The sequence below is a fragment of the Oncorhynchus tshawytscha genome, linkage group LG20 (assembly GCF_018296145.1).
Source record: "Oncorhynchus tshawytscha isolate Ot180627B linkage group LG20, Otsh_v2.0, whole genome shotgun sequence".
Taxonomy (NCBI): domain Eukaryota; kingdom Metazoa; phylum Chordata; class Actinopteri; order Salmoniformes; family Salmonidae; genus Oncorhynchus; species Oncorhynchus tshawytscha.
The window spans coordinates 29,209,716-29,233,446 of record NC_056448.1 but is presented as its reverse complement, the minus strand read 5'-3'; the positions used below and the strand labels follow the sequence as shown (position 1 = coordinate 29,233,446).

Below are 23,731 nucleotides of genomic sequence, written 5' to 3'. Positions count from 1 at the left end.
CCCATTGTAGAAGTGCTCTGAATGTGACTTTCTGGACCTGAATGTCAAAACATTCAAAAGATAAAGTTGACCTATTTTGCATACCCCACAGTAACATGTCATATCCATGTCTCATCACTGAAAAAGATAAACGTTTGAGATTTATATAATTTAAAAGTTTACAAACAGGGTTGTCAAACTATTAAACAATTATAATAATAAAAAAAAAAAATAAAAAAAAAAAATAAAAAAATATATATATATATATATATATATATATATATATATATCATTTTTTAAACCTAAATGTCAATTATCTGAACACGCCTAAAAACCATATGTTGTAACTTATTTTACATCATCAAAGGTTTTTATGTTGTGCCCGACATCAGTTGAGACACAACATGCTCTTGAATACATGGTGGGTGTCATGTTTTGGCTGATAAAATGGGAAAAATGATACATTTTGACTTTCAAAAGGTACCACAAAGACGGTTGGAGGTCCACACATCAGAGAATGTTGACTTGAATGGGAATATCTGTTGTTTTTAAATTATACTGTCAAACTTTTTGAAACCTTTTGAAATCATAGAAATACAGATAATTGAACAGACATGACCATTTAAGTTGACATTCGACGGTGAGTGGACCGGCGGCCATCTTTGTGGTAGTCATTTAAATTTCAAGGGCGTACCAGCAGGGGTCTGAAGGAATCCATTTTATGAATTCTATTTCTATGACTGAAATGACACACATCTTGTATTCAAGAGCATGCTGTGTCTCAACCGATAGCGTCCACAACACAAAAACCTTTGATGATGCAAAATAGGTCAACTTTGAGTACATTCTCCAGAATGTTTTGGCATTCACGTCCAAAACGTCCCTTGAAATCAAACAGGATAATGTCAAAAAGTGATTGAATTCAAATGGATTTACCCTTTTATCATCACACAGGTGCAGTGAAATGTGTTGTTTTACAGGGTCAGCCATAGTACTACGGTGCACCTCGAGCAAATTTGTGTTATTTGCCTTTCTCAAGGGCACATCAACAGATTTTCGGCTAGGTGTGTGTGTGTGTGTGTGTGTGTGTGTGTGTGTGTGTGTGTGTGTGTGTGTGTGTGTGTGTGTGTGTGTGTGTGTGTGTGTGTGTGTGTGTGTGTGTGTGTGTGTGTGTGTGTGTGTGTGTGCGTGCATGTGTGTTTGTGTGTACTCACCAATAAGGCCTACGTAGGCCATGAGGCAGCCATGGTAGTTATCATGGGGACAGCTGGTGATGGAGTGACCAGTCATCTGACAGTTCGTATGGAAATCAGCCAGTCTTGATCTACATGCACACACACAGGCACATTTTACATTTTCATCATAACATAATGTATGCAGTTCTGTCCTTGAGCTGTTCTTGAGCTGTCTATTGATGTTCTGTATTATGTCATTCTGTATTATGTTTCATGTTTTGTGTTGGACCCCAGGAAGAGTAGCTGCTGCTTTTGCAACAGCTAATGGGGATCCTTATAAAATACCAAACACATGGTCATTTTACCATTTTACTTGCAGTACGGTCTATGATCATACTGTAGGGTTATTTTATGGGATATATTGTTTTCTAAGTGACTGTTGTATAGTTCTAAGATATTGTGAATCAGTTGTTCTGAATTGTAATGTTAATGAATGATCTACCTAGAAACTACTTTGCACTTTTCTGATTAGTTGTATGTTAGTTAATTGTTGGAATAGAATAGAAAATGGTTGAGTTGATGCATGGCTGTAACTGGGTTTTGACTAGACTAGATGGTATACCGTTTGTCAGAATTGACTTTTCGTAGCAGGTTAGGAGAACTTATGCAACAGGTTAGGACAATTAACATGGGGCGGCAGGGTAGCCTAGTGGTTAGAGCATTGGACTAGTAACCGAAAGGTTGCAAGTTCAAATCCCCGAGCTGACAAGGTACAAAGTCTGTCGTTCTGCCCCTGAACAGGCAGTTAACCCACTGTTCCTAGGCCGTCATTGAAAATAAGAATTTGTTCTTAACTGACTTGCCTAGTAAAATAAAGGTTAAAAATAAACATAGGAAGTTAGGAGAATTAGGTTCGAGTTAGTTAAAGGGTTAGCTGAAATGCATCTAAAAAAATATATAATTTTGACATAAACGCTATCCCATCTAAACATGACCTTGTAACTGTGGTTGGTTCATCCAAAGATTATGGATATACTGACAAGATTACATGTCCCTGTGCTGTCATAACTCCCCTGTGACGATCTGAAGGATCAGGTTACAGTGGGTCCACTCGCCAGCGTGCTCTCTCTCGTAGAGGGGGAGAGCGGGAAGTCGGCTGTTTTATGGCAGGCGTAAAATATACTGCCTCTATGCTCTGTAGTGTTCGAGATTGGAATGTAAACAGTGGAACACAGAGAGACCCTTGGACATCAAAAATTTGAATAATTAAACAATATTTCGATTTTGGAGAATGTGGGAGTGGTACGTGGACACTTAAGGGACAGTCATGACGAGTTTGTTTAATTTGGTGAATGAAGGACAAGAAACACTAATTACTGTGTCTTTGGTTGTGTATACTTCTTAATTACGGGTTTACATCTAAATATTGTGAAACATATGTGATTAAACATGAAACTATTTGTGAAAAGATGTAATGTGATGTTGACCTTCTAAATGAGAAAATATGGGTTTTCATATAAAGTTAACCAAATCAGTGGCCACGCCCATGTGACCATAGTGACCACATTACGTTGCCATCATGGACCACCCTTTTCTCCATAAAATCAACTCCTGACAAAATTGACATTAGACCAGAAAATATGGCGCTGACGCTACATGTTGAAATGGTTAATAACTACAACTCTATAGGCCCAGGAGACCAGACAGTGTGTAGTGTTGGCCACACGGCTGGAAATGGTTGAACTCTGAGACTATCGATCACTACGGAAAAAGAGCAAATCCTAGACATAGAATTACTAGTCTGCCGCTGGAAACTACGTAAGTCTAGTACGAGAATACTGACAACCTCCGAAGCATCTATTCTATGCAACAACCATCTGTATGCCTGACGTAACCATTATAACAGACACTATCCAGAGCCACTGAAAAAGCAACAACTACGAAAGACATAGTCTCTGGTTAACTTCCCCAGAAGTCACTATCTGATGAACTGACTCTCCAGCAGACGGAACCGGCGATTCCAACAGAGAAGACAACAACGACATACAGGCGTAAATATATACATTGCAATTATTTTCGAATGAGCGGCCGTTCATGTGCAATGGATTAGCATTTCAATTAATATAATTATCAACTGTGTGTAGTGAATTCATTTAGTCTTTTCCACTTTTATCTGTCCCCACCCCTTTCCATTGTCTACCAAGCCGTCATAACGGTTTAGCCCACTAGGGACATATCAATGCATTGTGTTAGTAGCCAATAACGATATTGTTTGTTTGTGTATTTCTGTGATTTGTCTAGTTAGTTAGTAAATAAATAATTAAGCCAATTTGTATATCGCTGGTTCATTTTGGAGACTAGGGTACATGCAAATATCCAAGTGTTTGCAACATAATAAGTAATGAGAACTGATGAGGAAATATTGACACATTAAGAGAAGACTAATCGATAAGATATCTGAAGAGTCGATTTGGGAAATAGAGACTGTATAAACATTTTCCCTTGGTGCCTCGACTTCCTAGTTAATTAAAGTTTACATGACTAGTTTAATAATAATTAGACACAGAGAATTGGTTTGAGAAAATAACAGTCTTCACATTTAATGATAGTCACAGATACGACACTGCCATAACAATGGGAGTAGTTGTCCACCAACGGCACAGCGAGCTGTCTAGCTCCCAACTGTCCTTTCTTTGGATTGGTGGATATATCTAATTATTGTAAACCTTTTTTGAATATTCAAAACTTTGCTTATAAGCCATTCGCACTCTCTCATTGACCTCCATACAAAAACTCCTTGCTTGCTGGGCGAAACTACAAAAAAACACCATCTGCTGGAGGAGACAGATTTTCCTCTATGTTGGGCCTCTTCCTCTCTGGTTCATCATTAAATCAGCAAAACTGTAATCGGTATTCATCCAGTGTTTGTCTACAAAGTGAGTCATCCATCCACCATCTAAGGAACCCTTAAACTACAATACTATCTTTGCACATTTTAAAAACATGTCATGTTATTATCTTTTACGGTTCCATGTTAATCTGAGTCCTTCTCTCGTTTTGTACAGATGACTGTTGAAGAGTCTCAACCCCATGAAAAGTCAACTCTCTACTCCTACACCATCCATTCTCACTAGTCATGGGAAACGGAGGCTTTCTGAAGCCTTTTGGGCTTTCACCAAATTGTGCTGAAAAATGGTTCATTACTCTGAGCTTTTAACACAATGCACATTAGTGACATCTTCTGGTCAGCAATGAAAAGCAGCGATGTTAATATTTTTTATTTAACCTTTATTTTACTAGGCAAGTCAGTTAAGAACAAATTCTTATTTTCAATGACGGCCTAGGAACAGTGGGTTAACTGCCTGTTCAAGGGCAGAACGACAGATGTATATATAGTATATGTTTTTCCACAATATCCATCAAATGGCCATGGCACAGCAGTTAGTTATGAGTCTTAGTAGCCTCCAATCAGTTACCATTACAGGGTTGCACCTTCCATCATGCTTCCCTTTTTTTGTTTTGAATTCCTTTTTTTACTGTCAAAAACTGAATCAGTGGCATTATATAGGATGCTTAAGACAGAAGCTTATACTGTTCTCAATAAAACTAACTGTTTAAACAACAATGTGCACAAAGTGTGGTGTCACATGAAACCATTTTCAAAATATTGCAACGATTCAACCCCATTCCCTGTAGTCTGAGTGTTCTGATCCCCTGGACCCCAAATCTACCTGCTACCATTCAGGTGACGCTACATGAAAAAATGTAAATGTGTAAGTACGGTGACCAGTAGAGGTCAGTGTTTGAAAGCAGCTTGGAATCGAAGAGAGAACCGGAACAACATTGAAATCAGTGGGATCTTGCATTTTGCAACACGATTTGAAAAACTACATGATCAAACAAAGCTTCGGACGTCATTGATCATGTGATAATGTTTACTTTGCAACAAGCATTAGTACGTGTTAGTTCAGTAGTACTTTGAAAACTGCATTGGAGCACAGGTATCAATCGTCCCATCACTCATTCTCACAGTCCACTCCGCCATTTCCTGGTTGCAACATTTCTAATGGTTTCAGTTTATGTGACAAAACAAGCAGTCATTGTGTAGATACTCATTGTACCATCTAAACTGCTGTGAAATATTTTCAATAACAAAAAATTATATTTTCAGATTTTTGAAGCTGGTGTACAAAACCAAAAGTAAAAGACAAAAAAACTAAACCCAAGAATGGGAAACATTGAAATAGTGCACATAGAACAGATCTACCGCTTCTTAGGACTTGTTTTCAATAAAATTGACAGATCTATAACTCACATTTCTATGTGAATTTGGTCAGGCCGCCAAAAGAGTTACATTTCTCAGCTTTAACAGCTTTTTGAGGAGGAGAGGAAATAAACCCTAGAACCCCAAAGAACTTCCGGGGTGTTTGTAAACAACTAGCTAGCTAGCTTATTCTAGTTGTTTTCTCTAAGCCAAAATTTGCATTTTGACCACATTATTCATGGGTGGGTTGGTCCTTGCGACCTGGGCAAATCTATTTTAGAAAATGTAAGTTTACATGACATATCGATGGTTCCCCAGTGGTGTGATGAGAGTAGCATAATACGATGGTTTGAGCACAGTAACGGGATGGTCATACTTAAATTCACTTCCGAATATACCTTCCTTAGGACAGCTAATCAGCCGTACCAGTGATTGTCCGGGAGAGGATTTTATCGCCTCCACCTCGTATTGAGATTCAAAGTTCAAACCATTTTAAACGTGTAGCTGCCACTTCACGCTTTTTTCTGGTTCGATGTGTTAATTTGTTAAACCGTCATTTATACCTTTTGCCCGATAGGGGTGGTTCTGGCAAGCTGGCATGCTCCCTGACCTCACTCCGGGGCAGTGATTACACACTGTGCAAAGTTATGGAAAACAATTATCTCTTATAACTTCTCAAATCACATCCCTCTCTTAACAAAAACACTTTCATAATTTGTTAATTACTTGTACAACCCATAGTATGGAAGCTTCATCCATGTAGTGGGTATACTTTACAAGTTACAGTATTTCCTTTATAACACTTTTAAGGACAGCACAAATAAACAAAATCACAAGAGTGTTCTATTGATTGAACGTTCAAAATATTGTTCCAGTATTTGCTTTTGAACGTGTTAGAGTTTCAGAGGGAAAAGTTCTGTTGAGACATAGCACATTCCTCTGGTGAATTTTGCGTGCACAAACCTGGATCTTCTCCCTTGTTTACAACAGGGCGTGAGTGTCAATCCCCACTAGAACTATCCTCCCCTCTCTACGGGTGAAATGGGATCTGATTGAAGTTATTCATTTCAAATCTGATCTGACCTATTTGGTTTCTCGTGGTCAGTCATGACAGCAGGTTTCTGTTCCAGCCCAGCCCTGACATTCTGCTTATTATTTGTATTAGACACTATTCATTTAACTATTCATCTCTTATTTTGGAGATGGATGTCTAAACCTACTAAACATTTACATAGGCGTTCTTTGTATAATATTAAATAAAGTGTTGATTCTTTGAATTTAGTATCGTGTATTTTTTGGTCATTGAACATTTATTTTTTGCCTGTTTTATTTGGTTGTCACTCCAATGATGTCTGATGGTATTGCACATATTTGCAGCAGAAGCTGATGTCCTTGATCATTGGTGTGGGTATAACAATCCCTGTATGGCTGACCTAGGATGCAACCCCTGTCCACAACTGCACTTCATACCCACGAAGCAGAGTCCATTATTCTACAAAAAAACATTATCTTGGTTGGGCTAGGATAACAATACTTTAGGTCTCAGGTCAGGTGACATCACCACACGATGGCTACTGGGGCTTTGTCTCACTTTGTCTTTCTTTAATTACTCGCATCCTATCTCTTCACCTGTATTGTATCACAACTGTATTGGAAGAGAAGGTACAAGGTCCCTCCACTCTGACCTTCTTCTCCAACTGGATTTGAGAAGGTGATGAGAAAAGAGGTGATAATCGAGGAAGGATGAATTGATAAAGAGCCTGGCACTCACCTGTCAAATCAAATAAAATCAAACTGAATTTGTCACACGCGCTAAATACCGTGAAATTCTTACTTACAAGTCGTTACCCAACAATGCAGTTCAAGAAAGAGTTAAGAAAATATTTACCAAATAAACTAAAGTAAAAAAGTTATAAAAAGTAACATAATAAAATAACAATAACGAGGCTATGTACAGGGTGTACCGATACCAAGTCAATGTGCGGGGGAACAGGTTAGTCGAGGTAATTTGTACATGTAGGTTGGGATAAAGTGACTATACATAGATAATACACAGCGAGTGGCAGCAGTGTAAAAACAAATGGGGGGGTTGTCAATGTAAATAGTGTGGGTGGCCATTTGATTAATTGTTCACCAGTCTTATGGCTTGGGGGTAGAAGCTGTTGAGGAGCCTTTTGGTCCTAGACTTGGCGCTCCGGCACCTCTTGCCGGGAGGTAGCAGAGAGAGCAGACTATGACTTGGGTGACTGGAGTCTTTGACAATTATTTGGGCTTTCCTCTGACACCGCCTAGTATATAGGTCCTGGATGGCAGGAAACTTGGCCTCAGTGACGTACTGGGCCGTACGCACTACCGTCTGTAGCTCCTTATGGTCAGATGACGAGCAGTTACCATACCAGGAGGGGATTCAACCGGTAAGGATGCTCTTAATGGTGCAGCTGTATAACTTCTTGAGGATCTGGGGACCCATGCCAAATCTTTTCAGTCTCCTGAGGGGGAAAAGGTGTTGTCGTGCCCTCTTCACAACTTTCTTGGTGTGTTTGGACCTTGATAGTTGATTGGTGATGTGGACACCAAGGAATTTGAAAATCTTGACCCACTCCACTACAGCCACGTCGTTGTTAATAGGGGCCTGTTTGGCCAACCTTTTCCTGTAGTCCACGATCAGCTCCTTTGTCTTGCTCACATTGTGGGAGAAGTTGTTGTCCTGGCACCACACTGCCAGGTCTCTGACCTCCTCCCTATAGGCTGTCTCATCGTTGTCGGTAATCAGGCCTACTACTTTTGTGTCGTCAGAAAACTTAATGATGGTGTTGGAGTCATGTTTGGCCACGCAGTCATGGGTGAACAGGGAGTACAAAAGGGGACTAAGCACGCATGCCTGAGGGGCTCAGGGTTAAGTATCAGCGTGGCAGATGTGTTGTTGCCTACCCTTACCACCTGGGGGTGACCCGTCAGGAAGTCCAGGATCCAGTTGCAGAGGGAGGAGGTTTAATCCCAGGGTCCTTAGTTTAGTGATGAGCTTTGTGGACACTATGGTGTTAAACGCTGAGCTGTAGTCAATGAACAGCATTCTCCCATAGGTATTCCTTTTGTCCAGGTGGGAAAGAGCAGTGTGGCGTGCGATTGAGATTGCATCATCTGTAGATCTGTTGGGGTGGTATGCGAATTGGAGTGGGTGTAGTGTATTCGGGATGACCAGCCTTTCAAAGCACTTTATGGCTACCAACATGAGTGCTACTGGGCGGTAATAATTTAGGCAGGTTACCTTCGCTTCCTTGGGCACAGGGACTATGGTCGTCTGCTTGAAACTAGCTCATGTGCTACTACACACACCCCTCTGCTACACTCAATGACGTCCTCCTTCTCTTCATCATCCTCAGCACACTCACCCCTCTGCTACATTAACTGACCACCTCCTTTTCCTCATCAATCTCAGCAGCCAGCAGAGTGTACTGTGTGAACTGAGTCAATCTAGCACACACAGAATTCATTTTGTGGGTATTTCATTCTGCTACATTGACTCAGATCACACAGTCAGCGGCTGATTTATACTGTCAGTGTAGTGGGAGGTGAAAGGGGTGTGACTAGTAGAGGTGAGTTCTAGTAGCAACTGTGATGTGATGTCATCCCCTTATACTTGAATTAGTGTCTCCTTTCTATTATAAATGTACCTATACTTGAATACCGTAAGCATCTCAGCTGCGGGAGGATCCCCTCTTGCAATATTGTGCTGATTTGCTTCATTCTGCTACACTCACTGTCCTCCTTCTCTAGTGGTTGACAAGCTAGCTACAAGTGTCATTTGATTAGGGTTTGCACCCTGGCCCGATCAGCCATACAGAAACGGAACTCATACATTACATGGCGACTTTGCAGCCCACGTAAAAGTGACCCTTCACAATGGTCACTCTCCAGGGGATTTTTCTCTGGCCTCCACTATCCGTGCTCTACCCTTTTGGTTCCATTGCTTACAACTGATGTGAGATTATTTATGGCATGAATGCCCAATGCAGACATACTGTATGATGGGATTAGTATTGGCCTTGTGGGGATGTCCAATGCACTTGTACATATGGATTGTAATTTCTATACTAAAACAGGATTAGCAAATTTTTTACATTTTGTTGAGATGTTTTCTGCATTTGAAATAATACTATTAGAAATAGGAAAACCATTCACACATCTGAGAACATAGTTGTGTGGGAATCATTTGCTAATAACGCGAAAGAAAATAAAAGACTGATACTGGCAAGAGCAGTGTGTGGGTTTTTCTTTTTTATTAGACAATTAACGAGGCTAACCATGTTGAAGGATACCAGATCTGACTTCTACAGCTACATCCCTTCATTAAAATGGATGAGTGCAAGCCTTACCCTTGTAATGAAGGTAGGCCTTGAAGTGGAACTGACAGCATTTGAACTACTTTGCAGTTATGAAACAAACAGACAATCATAATATCAGTCAAAAATATCACATTTTCAGTTTATGCTACAAAACCAACTTTATAAGACGTTTAAAAAATAGTTTCTATTTGACTCAACATTACATGAAGGCACTGTTGGTAGAATAGTTGGATGTAGTTCAATGCATGATTAATATAATTCACCAATAGTTCTTGGTAGTCCAAAAAATATTGCTATCAGGTTATAAATCACAGTGGGCTTGATACATTGTTTGCTGCCTCCATTCGGGATGCACTGTTTCAGTTTCAATGACTCAATATTTTGGACAAAAACAGATGACTGTAACTAAGGCTGGGAATCTCAATACAATCAAACTAGCAAGGTCAATGATCACAAGTCAGTCATAGCATGGCTAATAGGCTAGCATATCTATTTATGTAGCAAGCTAAAAACACGGAGCCGAACGTTAGCTAACCAGCTGCTAGATAACATGTAAACTGCCTAGCTAACCAGCTCTGTTAGAGTGAGTTCAGTTCTCTTATTTGTGTCTGGAAGTAGCTAGCTAGCAAGCTAGCCAACTTTAGCCAGTTATCTTGGGTGCTTGATTGCATGCAAGCTGCAGAAGGACGAGTAGGCTACAATTTTATTAGTGCAATTTTGACGGCCAACTAGCTGAAAAAGTTAGACAGGGTTTATCTAATGTTCCTAGGTTAGATTTGACCTCATCTTACTCTTGCTAGCATTAGTTGTTGATCTTGTTGTTGTTGATGTGCATAACTGAGGGAGAGCCTACCTTTTCATGGTTGTTTGATCAATAGGACTGTAGTAAAGTTCCCAAATGTAAGAAGATTGACATTCTGTATCCAGTTCAAAATGAATGATGGAAGGCCTGTGTAACAAACTCCGGTCCTGGACGAGACAGATGTTTTTTTTTTTGTTAGGTTTTATTTACTGCAGTGTCTATTAATTGTCCAAACACACAGCCACGTTCCCACTCTATATTGCTATCGACTTTTCACAAATGCCTCAGTATACATAATTCCCAAACATTCTAAGAATGTATGGAACCGTGAAAATGAATATTTATACAGTAAGTGCTCACTTGTCAGATTTTTTTTTTAAAAGTGTTTTATTAAGATTTCATTTTGCTAAATTATGTCATTTCCATTTTAAGGATGACTTGCACAGGAGAGAGACATTATTAGCAAATATCATGAGGGTGTGCAGAAAGGAATATTTTAAGGTTAATTTCATTTAATTTCAAAATATATGTTGCAATTTGTTTGCTTCATGTTATGTATCATCCTGTTGTAATTATATGCAGTTCAACATTATCACCACAAGGTGTCAGTGCTAGAATTGGTATTATAGTCTAGCTTTACTGTAAACAAACCACTTGCACGGTCTCGTATGTGGTACCGATAATACATGCCTAGCACAAGCAAGCTGTTCATTAAAACTACAATATGTTTATTAGTTGAAAGTTAATTGGCAATACACCTGGATAAAATATATTTGCATTTTGAGGATGCAGATGAAGAGCAAGGGCAAGGGGAGACAGATCATCTCATCTTGAAAAGCAGAGTCAGAACTAAACATTTCGGATTACTCCATTACTCTCAATAATTGCGCACATTTAGCTTGCTATCATCAGAGTTTAACAGCAAGTAGCTGCATGCTTTTCATGATCAGTAAACATCAATTGGTCATGTAATTACCAATCCTCTGTGGGCTCTGCCTGTCAAGCAGCAGAATGGCGCATTTGCCGATATACTGTTAGCTAATAATGTTAACTACCATTAGAAAATTTAAAATCAAATCAAATCATCCTTGTTCAGTTGGTTAAACATGTTGGTAAGTAGACTTAATGTACTTGTTCCTCCAACAATGTAGGCCTACATAGCAAAGTTAGCAAACATTATCACCTTTTCAACATTGTTGTTAAGAGTGTTTAATCATGATTGCTGCTGACAGACATGATAGGTTACATTGATTGATGGACCACGTCAATTTAACTAGCTAGCTAATAACAGATCACGTCAATATGGCTAGTTAACAAGCGAATCTTCAGGGGATAAAATAGATGGATAGCAATATCCAAATATTGTTTGATTTGCATGCCATCTTTAGAGGTGATGACAGTAAAGTTAGTCGGACTGACAACTTTACAAGGACAATGTCTAGCTCTTTCCAAAAGCCTTAACTCTGATGAAGCAAGCTAAATGACACATATAATCTAGTAAATTTCCAATTTAGGCTCTTTTTAAACCTATATGCCTCCTTTGAGGCAGAGAGAGAGAGAGAGATAGAGAGAGAGAGAGTATACTCTCTCTCACTCTCTCTCTGCCTCCTTTAGGTTTAAAAGAGCCTAAATTGGCAATTTACATCATGATTTTCTCCACATAATTTAAAAAGAAATGTAAAAAGCATGTCACATATGTGAGAATGTGAGAATTACCAGAACAATCCGAGATACCAAAAACATTTTGGGCTACCCTGACGTGGAACCGCTATCTCTCTATGTATCCTATCACACTCTTTTGCTCTTTCATTGTCCTGTTGAGTGTAATTGCAGTGAAAGTGTGTGTGCGTGCATGTTTATGTCTCCTGTAGGGAGTAATTGCGTGTGTGTTTGTGTGTGTGTGTGGTATGTCATGTGGTTATCAGCAGTACCAGAGTAGTGTGTGAGCACAAGCCTCCTAAGGAAAATGTGTGACAAGAATATTATTACAGTGTGTGTTTGTGTGTGTGCGTACGTACAGTGTATTTGGAAAGTATTCAGACCCTTTACATCTGCATCGAGCTAAAGGCTAGAGCTGCCGCTTTCAAGGAGCGGGAGACTAATCCAGACGCTTATAAGAAATCCCGCTATGCCCTCAGATGAACCATCAAACAACCGAAGCGTCAATACAGGATTAAGATTGAATCCTACTACACCGGCTCTGACGCTTGTCAGATGTGGCAGGGCTTGAAAACTATTACGGACAACAAAGGGAAACCCAGACGCTAGCTGCCCAGTGACACAAGCCTACCAGACGAGCTAAATGCCTTTTATGCTCGCTTTGAGGCAAGCAACACTGAAGCATGCACGAGAGCACCAGCTGTTCTGGATGATTGTGTGATAACACTCTTGGTAGCCGATGTGAACAAAACCATGTGAACAGATTCCAAACACCTGAAGGTACCACGTCCATCTGTACAAACAATAGTACGCAAGTATAAACACCATGGGACCACGCAACCGCCATACCACTCGGAAAGGAGACGCGTTCTGTCTCCGAGAGAAGAACGTACTTTGGTGCGAAAAGTGCAAAGCAATCCCAGAACAACAGCAAAGGACCATGTGAATATGCTGGAGGAAACAGGTAAAAAAGTATCTATATCCACAGTAAAACGAGTCGTATATCGACATAACCCGAAAGGCTGCTCAGCAAGGAAGAAGCCACTGCTCCAAAACCGCCATAAAAAAGCCAGACTACAGTTTGCACTGCACATGTGGACAAAGATCGTACTTTTTGGAGAAATGTCCTCTGGTCTGATGAAACAAAAATAGAACTGTTTGGCCATAATGATGCTTGCAAGCCGAAGAACACCATCCCAACCGTGAAGCACGGGGGTGGCAGCATCATGTTGTGGGGGTGCTTTGCTGCAGGAGGGACTGGTGCATTTCACAAAATAGATGGTATCGCAAATGGGTCTTCCGAATCGACAATGACCCCAAGCATACTTCCAAAGTTGTGGCAACATGGCTTAACCTCTTGAGACTAGGTGCAGTATTTTCATTTTTGGAAAAATAACGTTCCCAAAGTAAATGGGCTATTTCTCAGGACAAGATGCTAGAATATGCATTGACAGCTTAGGATAGAAAACACTCTAAAGTTTCCAAAACTGTAAAAATATTGTCTGTGAGTATAACATTGCAGGCGAAAGCCTGAGTAAAATCCAATCAGGAAGTGACTCTTATTTTGAAACCTCTGCGTTCCTATGCCTCCCTATTGAGCATTGAAAGGGATATCAACCAGATTCCTTTTTCTATGGCTTCCCTACATTCACAAGACATAGTTTCAGGCTTTTATTTTGAAAAATTTGCGTGAACGACAACATTGCGTCAGTGGTCAGCTGGTGGCTCTCAGAGTGATTTGTGCGTAATAGACAAAGGCGGCCATTGCTCCTTTCGCTCCTACTAAGAAGCCAATTGTCCCGGTTGATATATTATCGAATATATTATCGAATTTGTAAAACACCTTGAGGATTGCTTATAAAAAATGTTTGCCATGTTTCTGTCGATATTATTGATCTAATTTGGAATATTTTTTGGCGTTGAACAAATGGAGGTTTTTCGGCTATAAAAATAATATTTTTGGAACAAAATTAACATTTGCAGTCTAACCGGGAGTCTCGTGAGTGAAAACATCCGAAGCTCATCAAAGGTAAACGATTTAATTTGATTGCTTTTCTGATTTTCGTGACCAAGCTACTTGCTGCTAGCTGGACATAATGCTATGCTAGGCTATCGATAAACTTACACAAATGCTTGTCTTGCTTTGGCTGTAAAGTATCATTTCAAAATGTGAGATGACAGGGTGATTAACAAAAGGATAAGCTGTGTTTCACTATATTTCACTTGTGATTTCATTGAATATGAATATTTTCTAGTAAGATTTTTTGTCCGTTGCGTTATGCTAATTAGTGTAGTTGATGAAAATTACCCCCGGGAGGGGTAGTTCTAAGAAGTTAAACAATTTAAAAGCAATGCTACCAAATACTAATTGAGTGTACGTAAACTTCCGACTTCAACTGTATGTGAGAATGCTGTTCATTGACTACAGCTCAGCGTTTAACACCATAGTGCCCACGAAGCTCATCCCTAAGCTAAGGACCCCGGGACTAAACACCTCCCTCTGCAACTGGATCCTGGACTTCCTGAAGGCTTCCCCCAGGTGGTGAAAGTAGGCAACAACACATCTGCCATGCTGATCCTTAACACTGGGGCCCCTCAGGGGTGTGTGCTTAGTCCCCTCCTGTATTCCCTGTTCACCCATGACTGCGTGGTCAAACATGACTCCAACACCATCATTAAGTTTGCTGACGACACAACAGTGGTAGGCCTGATCACCGACAACGATGAGACAGCCTATAGGGAGGAGGTCAAAGAACTGGCAGTGTGATGCCAGGACAACAACATCTCCCTCAATGTTAGCAAGACAAAGGAGCTGATCGTGGACTACAAGAAAAGGCAGGCCGATGTCACGACTTCCACCGAAGGTGGCTCCTCTTCCTGTTCGGGCGGCTCTCGGCGGTCATCGTCACCGGTCTACTAGCTACCACCGCTTCCCTTTTACTTTTTCTGTTGGTTATGTCTGTATTGGTTTCACCTGTTTCTTGTTTGGTGTTTGTTTCAGGGCTATTTAAGCCTTCTATGCCCGTCTGCTTTTGTGCAGGCTTATTCTCTGTTCTGTTTGTGGATGTTGTGTTTTGTTATTTTTCAGACTGTTTGGTGTCCTGTTTAGGTCGGTCATTATTTTGCCTGTTGTTTTTGGAGTGACCATACTTATCGGAATAAATACAGTTTTTCCTTAAACCTCTGCTCTCTGCGCCTGACTCCACACCCACCACTCCTAGCTACGTGAAAGCCGAACAGGCCCCCATTAACATCGGCGGGGTTGTAGTGGAGCGGGTCGAGAGTTTCAAGTTCCTTGGTGTCCACATCACCAACAAACTATCGTAGTCCAAACATGGCACGTCAGTTGTGAAGAGGGCATGACAAAACCTTTTCTCCCTCAGGAGACTGAAAAGATTTGGCATTTGTTCCCAGATCCTCAAAATGTTATACAGCTGCACCATCGATATAATCCTGACCGGTTGCATCACTGCCTGGTATGGCAACTGCTAAGCATCTGACCTTAAGACGCTACAGAGGGTGGTGCAAACGGCACAGTACATCACTGGGGCCAAGCTTCCAGTTATCCAGGATCTGCATAATAGGCAGTGTCTGAGGAAAGCCCATCAAATTGTCAGAGACTCCAGTCACCTAATTTATAGACTTTTTTTCTCTGCTACCGCATGGCAAGCGGTACCGGAGTGCCAAGTCTAGGACCAAAAGGCTCTTCAACAGCTTCTACTCCCAAGACATAAGACTGCTGAACAAGTCATAAAATCACCACCGGACAATTTACGTTGACTGACCACCCCCTCCCTTGTGTACACTGCTGCTACTCGCTGTTTGTTTGTTACCTATGCATAGTCACTTTGCCCCGCCTACATGTACATATTACCTCAACTAGCCTGTATCCCCGCACACTGACTCGGTACCGGTGCCCCCTGTATATATCCTCATTATTCTTATTCTTATTGTGTTACTTTTTATTATTACTTTTTATTTTAGTCTACTTGGTACATTTTTTCTTCTTCTTGAACTGCACTGTTGGTTAAGGGCTTGTAAGTAAGCATTTCGCAGTAAACTCTACACTTGTTGTATTCGGCGCATGTGTAAAATAAAGTTTGATTTGAGTTTTTCCACATTTTGTTACGTTACAGCTTTATTCTAAAATGGATGAAATTATTTGTTTTCTTCTCATCTCACCCCATAACGACAAAGCAAAAAAAGTGTTTTTGATTTTTTTGCAAAGGTGTAAAAAATAAAAAACTGAAATATTATATTTTACATGAGTATTCGCACCCTTTATCAGTACTTTGTTGAAGCACCTTTAGCAGAAATTACAGCCTCTAGTCTTCTTGGGTATGACGCTACAAGCTTGGCACAAGCATCTCTGCAGCACTCCACCAATCAGGCCATTATGGAAGATTGACCAGACGGAAGCCAATCCTCAATAAAAGACACATGAAAGCCCGCTTGGAATTGGCCAAAAGGCACCTAAGACTCTCAGACCATGAGGAACAAGATTCTAAAGTCTAATGAAACCAAGATTGAACTCTTTGGCCTGAATCAAGAGTGACGTCTGGAGAAAACCTGGGACCATCCCTACGGTGAAGCATGGTGTAGGCAGCATCATACTGTGGGTTTGTTTTTCAGCGGCAGGCACTGGGAGACTAGTCAGGATCGTGGGGAAGTTGAAAAGAGAAATCCTTGATAAAACCCTGCTCCAGAACACTCAGGACCTCAGATTGGGGTGAAGGTTCACCTTCTAACAGGACAATGTCCCTAAGCACACAGCCAAGACAACGCAGGAGTGGCTTCAGGACAAGTCTATAAATGTCCTTGAGGACCCAGCCAGAGCCCGGACTTGAACCCATCGAACATCTCCAACCTGACAGAAATTGAGAGGATCTACAGAGAAGATTGGGAGAAAATCCCCAAATCAAATAAAATTGTATTTGTCACACGCTGAATACAGCAGGTGTAGATCTTACAGTGAAATGCTTCCTTAACCAACAATGCAGTTTTAAGAAAAATAGATAAGTAAAAAAAATATTTAAAAAAAATCTAAATAAAGAGCAGCAGTAAAAAGGTGCGCCGAGCTTGTAGTGTCAAACTCAAGAATACTGCAATTGCTGCCAAAGGTTCTTCAACAAAGTACTGAGTAAAGGGTCTGAATACCTGTTTTTGTTTTTTCATTGATAAAGGAAAATAGTCAATCCATTTTAGAATAAGGCATTAACATAACAAAATATGCAAAATATGGAAAAAGTCAAGGGGTCTGAATACTTTATACTAGCTTTATACTAACTGTATACTAGCTGTTTAGTTGGTGTTTTAATGTGCAATAAGCATATAACAATTATATAATGAATTGGCAACTCGTTGTCATTCTGAGAAATAAGGAAGACCACTTGATTTCAACATGTGAACAAAGTGGACAGACTAGCATGGTGTTCAAACTGTTGGAGACGGACAGCAGGGTGTGTTTATAACTATTCAACTGTTTTGCCTTGTTAGCTGAATTCAACGGTTGTGAAATTATACCTTGATCCAAGTTGGCTAAACCTGAAATATAAATATTAGCTGGCTACTCACTAGCATGTGGGCTTGTACTTGAGAGATTGTTTATGAGACGGGTGATCATTTGTTTTCATGCCTGCTACATTATCAGTGAATGTGCATTATGCATGGTCCTGGTTAAATTTGTTAACAAAAGGGCATTTTTATAGAAGACCTGAAAGCTAGATCAGTGATTATTGCAAAAAAGCAGGTACAACTATTTGGATCAAATAATAAATAGTGGGTCTCATGGTTGTGGAAGGCTTATATTCAGGTATAATTACACAAGCTCTGACTTCATTACATTATAGTTGACTGTTTTTTAAATGCTGTGGATTTGACCTTTAATTGTACAACAAAGCTTATTTAGAGAAAGCATTGAAAAAAATCAAGATATGTATTGTAAATCGCTCATAAGTTTAAAAAAAATGTACATATGAGCTTCAGGCCATATCGGCCAGCCCTAGTCTGAATGCTGTGCTGTTGACATTCTCATAGAGGTAAGTCACTCCATGGGAGTGTGTGTGCGCATGCCTGTGTGTTTTTGGGTGTGTACGTGGGTATCGGTTTATGTGTGTGAGGATGGATGAGAATTGCTTTACAGGAACCTTTAAAATGGGCACATACACACACTGACCTCTGTGCCATTGGTTTGGAGGAGCTGTGATGGTGCATGTGGTGTCTGATTTATAGTCCACAATCAAAGGGCGGAGTGTGTGTGTGTGTGTGTGTGTGTGTGTGTGTGTGTGTGTGTGTGTTTGTGTGTGTGTGTGTGTGTGTGTGTGTGTGTGTGTGTGTGTGTGTGTGTGTGTGTGTGTGTGTGTGTATGTGTGTGTGTGTGTATGTGTGTATGTGTGTATGTGTGTATGTGTGTGTGAGTTCATATTCTAAAAGAGAACTGTGTTGAAATACAAGACAGACAGGAAAGGTTTGGTGGTTCCGGTTCTGGTGGCATGCATTGAAACACATGGATTTCTCGTGGCTTTGCAAAACAACTATGAATTAACTGACTTGTTTTCAAATAAATGTCAACATATAACATCACATTAAGGTGTGGGCCGTTCACTGTATTACAAGGAACAAAAGTAAGTCTATTTGCTCCAGCAGCTGGCATATTCTGTCCGTTCACATTTCAACTGTAGGAAGATGGCAGCTCTCAACACCCGACAACAGAAAGAGTTGGCCGCTACCATCCGAAACATTGTTCGTGAGGAAATTACCTCTGCTCTCGACTTGCAATTAAAACCGATAAATAAATGTCTTGCACAGTTCACTTCTAAAGCGGATACCTACTCAACTAATGTGAACATTTTGGAGACAGCAGCCAATGTGACAGAGGGGCGACTCCATGACCTGGAGACACCGCAAACTAAGCTAGAAGGGCAAATATCTTTTTAAAAAATTAAACAAAATCACTCAAAAATCATTCCCTTAAATTCAATGTGCCGGTCACAGGACTTGAAACTGGTGTGGAAGTATGGAACCCAACTTCCTTCATGAGCAATCTTTTCTATGAACTGTTTTGGCAGGAAAAACTTGATCCCTGCTGATAAAAATCCACACCGCACAGGTCCTCTCCAGAACGGATCCACAGTTTTGACGTCAAACTGCAATTTATTCGCCTTGTAGTGTAATCTAATCAAATCAAATCAGGGGCTTTGACCTATGCGGAGAAGAGTTTCAGCATCTACTCAGACCTGAGTGCCGAACTGTTGAACCAGAGGGTGACCTAAAATGAGGTGAGATACCAGTTACGCAAGCTAAACCTGAGATGTGGCTTCATCCACCTGGCAAAACAAATCTTGACCTTCAAGAATACAACACACAAGTTGTACACTGCCTAGGAGGCTCAAGACCTATTCGAGAAGCACATCAAGCCCAACACACAAGGTGTCACAGCCTGATCTGTTTCACCTGTAGTTGTGATTGTCTCCACCCTGCTCCAGGTGTAGCCCATCTTCCCCATTATTCCCTGTGTATTTATACCTGTGTTCCCTGTTTGTCTGTTGCCAGTTTGTCTTGTTTGTTTGAGGGTTTTGTGTCTCAGCTCCTGCTTTTTCCAGTCTCTCTTTTCTCACCCTCCTGGTTTTGACCCTTGCCTGACCCTTGCCTGTCCTGACTCTGAGCCCGCCTGCCTGACCACTCTGCCTGCCCCTGACCCTGAGCCTGCCTGCCAACCTGTACCTTTTCTCCCCTCTGGATTACTAACCTCTGGCTTACCCTGACCCTGAGCCTGCCTGCCATCCGGTAGCATTGCCCCACCTCTGTTTTACTGACCCCTGCCTGCCTTGACCTGTCTATCGCCTGCCCCTGTTGAAATATTAAACTATTGTTTCTTCAACGTGGTCTGCATCTGGGTCTTACCTTCATACCTGATACAAGGGGATGTCCCGACAGATTTAGGCTAACCTCAGTTTGACTGGCATAATAGTCAGGTATGCTATCATACAGCCTAGCCTATGGCTGTGATGCTGCCCTCAGCATAAGACAAGACTCAGTAGGGGTCTCAAGTTACTATTGAATGTTATAATAGTAGAAAACACAAGGTGCAAGTTCAAAATTTGTTTGTACATCAGCAGTTTTTCCCTTGTGTTGTCAGTCACTGACAGTCACTACATTAGTCATGTCAGCTAACAATTTTTAGATTGGTAAGTTAGTTTAGCAAGTTATCTAAACTTGTAGTAATCAGTGTTTTCCATTAGCGTCGGCTTATTTTCAGCCGGCTACATTTTGCACTTCATATTAACTATGCTACTTTTCATTTAAAATTTCTAGCGAACTATTGATAGGATAGGCACCTGTCGGTCACAAAGCGAGTGATGACTGTCAGGATTTGTCCAGGATTGTTCCGGTTTTGGCCACTAGATGCCCCCATTGTGCTTTTTTGACCCTTTATTTTCCCCCTGTTTCCAGATTATTATTTGCACCTGTGCCTCGTTTCCCTTGAATGTATTTAAACCCTTAGTTTTCCTCAGTTCTATGCTCTGTGTTTGAATGTTAGCAACCAGCTAACTCAGTGATGCTGTGAACATTTGTTACTTCAGTTGGACTCTCTTGTGGTACTCTGTTTTTGTTCTCGTTTATTTATTTTTGATTACCTTTTGAGGCTTTTTCCCTGCTGTACCTACCACCTTGTGGATTTACCTTTTGACTTGGAGGATGACCTTTTTCTCTTGGAATTACTTTTGGCATTGTGGATTGATATTTTTGCCTGATGTACTTTCCTTTTTACTTTATTAAAACACTGTCTCAAGTACTGCTGTGTCTGCCTCATCTTCTGGGTTCTGCCGACTATTAGTGGCTCAGTTTGCTAAGTGACTGTTTCTCACACTGGAGACCCGAGTTCGTAACCGGGTCCTGACAATGACATAGAAACACAGCAGAGAGGAAGAGGAGAGAATCTGTTGAAAATATGCCCAATGCGTTTCTATGGGTGTATATTAGACCTAAGCTTGTCGCCTCTGCCTTCCTGCCTTTGGGACAGCAACTCCCATTGGGCGGAGACATGAACAACTCGTCATAATATACAGATCTCTGGTTGCAGTCAAATTTCTTTACACAGTGGAGGGAGAGAGAGCATGATGCGCATAAATTTGCACGTCCCATGTACTGTAAGTGGTAACAATAAGTCAAAATCCACGACGAAGCCTAATTATTGTTTTCTGACACATTCATTTATTTATTTTGCGTGTTTCACATAGCACAACTGAACAGCAAGTGTTGACTAGTTTATAAAAGGTGTCGAATTGACTGGATAAAGCTAACATTTTTCTCTCCAACAACAAAAGGGGGGCCACAAATTTATTTTGCCCGGTTGGTGGGCGGCCCCCCAAACAAGTCTCGCTGAGGGCCCCCAAAAGGCTAGAGCCGGCCCTGATTATTATTATTATGATTGCTGAACATTGTACTTCGTTATTATTACTGTATTTGTATTTATTATGGATCCCCATTAGCTGCTGGCAAGGCCTCAGCTACTCCTCCTGGAGTCCAGCAAATTTAGGCAGTTTAAACAATTTGAAAACAATACATTCACATATCTACAACACACTGTGTGTCCTCAGGCTCCTACTCCACCACTACCACATATCTACAACACACTGTGTGCCCTCAGGCTCCTACTCCACCACTACCACATATATACAACACACTGTGTCCTCAGGCTCCTACTCCACCACTACCACACATCTACAACACACTGTGTGTCCTCAGGCTCCTACTCCACCAATACCACATATTTACAACACACTGTGTGTCCTCAGGCTCCTACTCCACCAATACCACATATCTACAACACACTGTGTGTCCTCAGGCTCCTACTCCACCACTACCACATATCTACAACACACTGTGTGTCCTCAGGCTCCTACTCCACCACTACCACATATCTACAACACACTGTGTGTCCTCAGGCTCCTACTCCACCAATACCACATATCTACAACACACTGTGTGTCCTCAGGCTCCTACTCCACCACTACCACACATCTACAACACACTGTGTGTCCTCAGGCTCCTACTCCACCATACCACATATCTACAACACACTGTGTGTCCTCAGGCTCCTACTCCACCACTACCACATATATACAACACACTGTGTGTCCTCAGGCTCCTACTCCACCACTACCACATATATACAACACACTGTGTGTCCTCAGGCTCCTACTCCACCACTACCACATATCTACAACACACTGTGTCCTCAGGCTCCTACTCCACCAATACGACATATCTACAACACACTGTGTCCTCAGGCTCCTACTCCACCAATACCACATATCTACAACACACTGTGTGTCCTCAGGCTCCTACTCCACCAATACCACATATCTACAACACACTGTGTGTCCTCAGGCTCCTACTCCACCAATTCGACATATCTACAACACACTGTGTGTCCTCAGGCTCCTACTCCACCAATACGACATATCTACAACACACTGTGTGTCCTCAGGCTCCTACTCCACCAATACGACATATCTACAACACACTGTGTGTCCTCAGGCTCCTACTCCACCAATACGACATATCTACAGTACAGAATCCATTTGTAAGTGTGTGTATGTTATCGTGTGTGTGAGTGTGCATGTGTCTGTGCCTATGTTTGTGTTGGTTCACAGTCCCTGCTGTTCCATAAGGTGTATTTTTATCTGTTTTTCTAATCTAATTTTACTGCTTACATCAGTTACTTGATGTGGAATAGAGTTCCATGTAGTCCTGGCTCCATGTAGTACTGTGTGCCTCCCATAGTCTCTTCTGGACTTGGGGACTGTGAAGAGACCTCTTCAAATCAAATCAAACATTATTTGTCACATGCGCCGAATACAACAAGTGTAGATTTTGCCGTGAAATGCTTACTTACAAGCCCTTGTGGCATGTCTTGTGTGGTATGCATGGGTGTCCGAGCTGTGCGCCAGTTGTCCGAACTGAGAGCTCGGTGCACTCAACATGTCAACACCTCTCATAAATACAAGTAGTGATGAAGTCAATCTCTCCTCCACTTTGAGCCAGGTGAGATTGACATGCATATTATTAATATTAGCTCTCTGTGTACATCTAAGAGCCAGCCGTGCTGCCCTGTTCTGAGCCAATTGCAATTTTTTGTAATTTTCAGAGGTCCCTTTTGTGGCACCTGACCACACAACTGAAAATTAGTCCAGGTGCGACAAATCTAGGGCCTGTAGGACCTGCCTTGTTGATAGAGCTGTTAAGAAGGTAGAACAGCGCTTTATTATGGACATACTTCTCCCCATCTTAGCTATTGTTGTATCAATATGTTTTGACCATGACAGTACAATCCAAGGTTACTCCAAGCAGTTTAGTCACCTCAACTTGCTAAATTTCCACATTATTTATTACAAGATTTAGCTGAGGGTTAGGGTTTAGTGAATGATTTGTCCAAAATACAATGCTTTTAGTTTTGGAAATATTTAGGACTAATTTATTCCTTGCCACCCACTCTGAAAAT

General features: G+C 41.1%; 1 protein-coding gene across 1 annotated transcript in view; it reads right to left on the bottom strand.

The window, feature by feature from the left end:
- Positions 1-23,731, bottom strand: part of LOC112219931 (GDNF family receptor alpha-2-like) — an 82,767-nt gene that overhangs the window by 6,499 nt on the left and 52,537 nt on the right. The window contains exon 6 of the mRNA XM_042302451.1: positions 1,194-1,303. Coding sequence (XP_042158385.1) covers positions 1,194-1,303 — 110 coding nt within the window. The remainder of the gene's footprint in view (positions 1-1,193; positions 1,304-23,731) is intronic.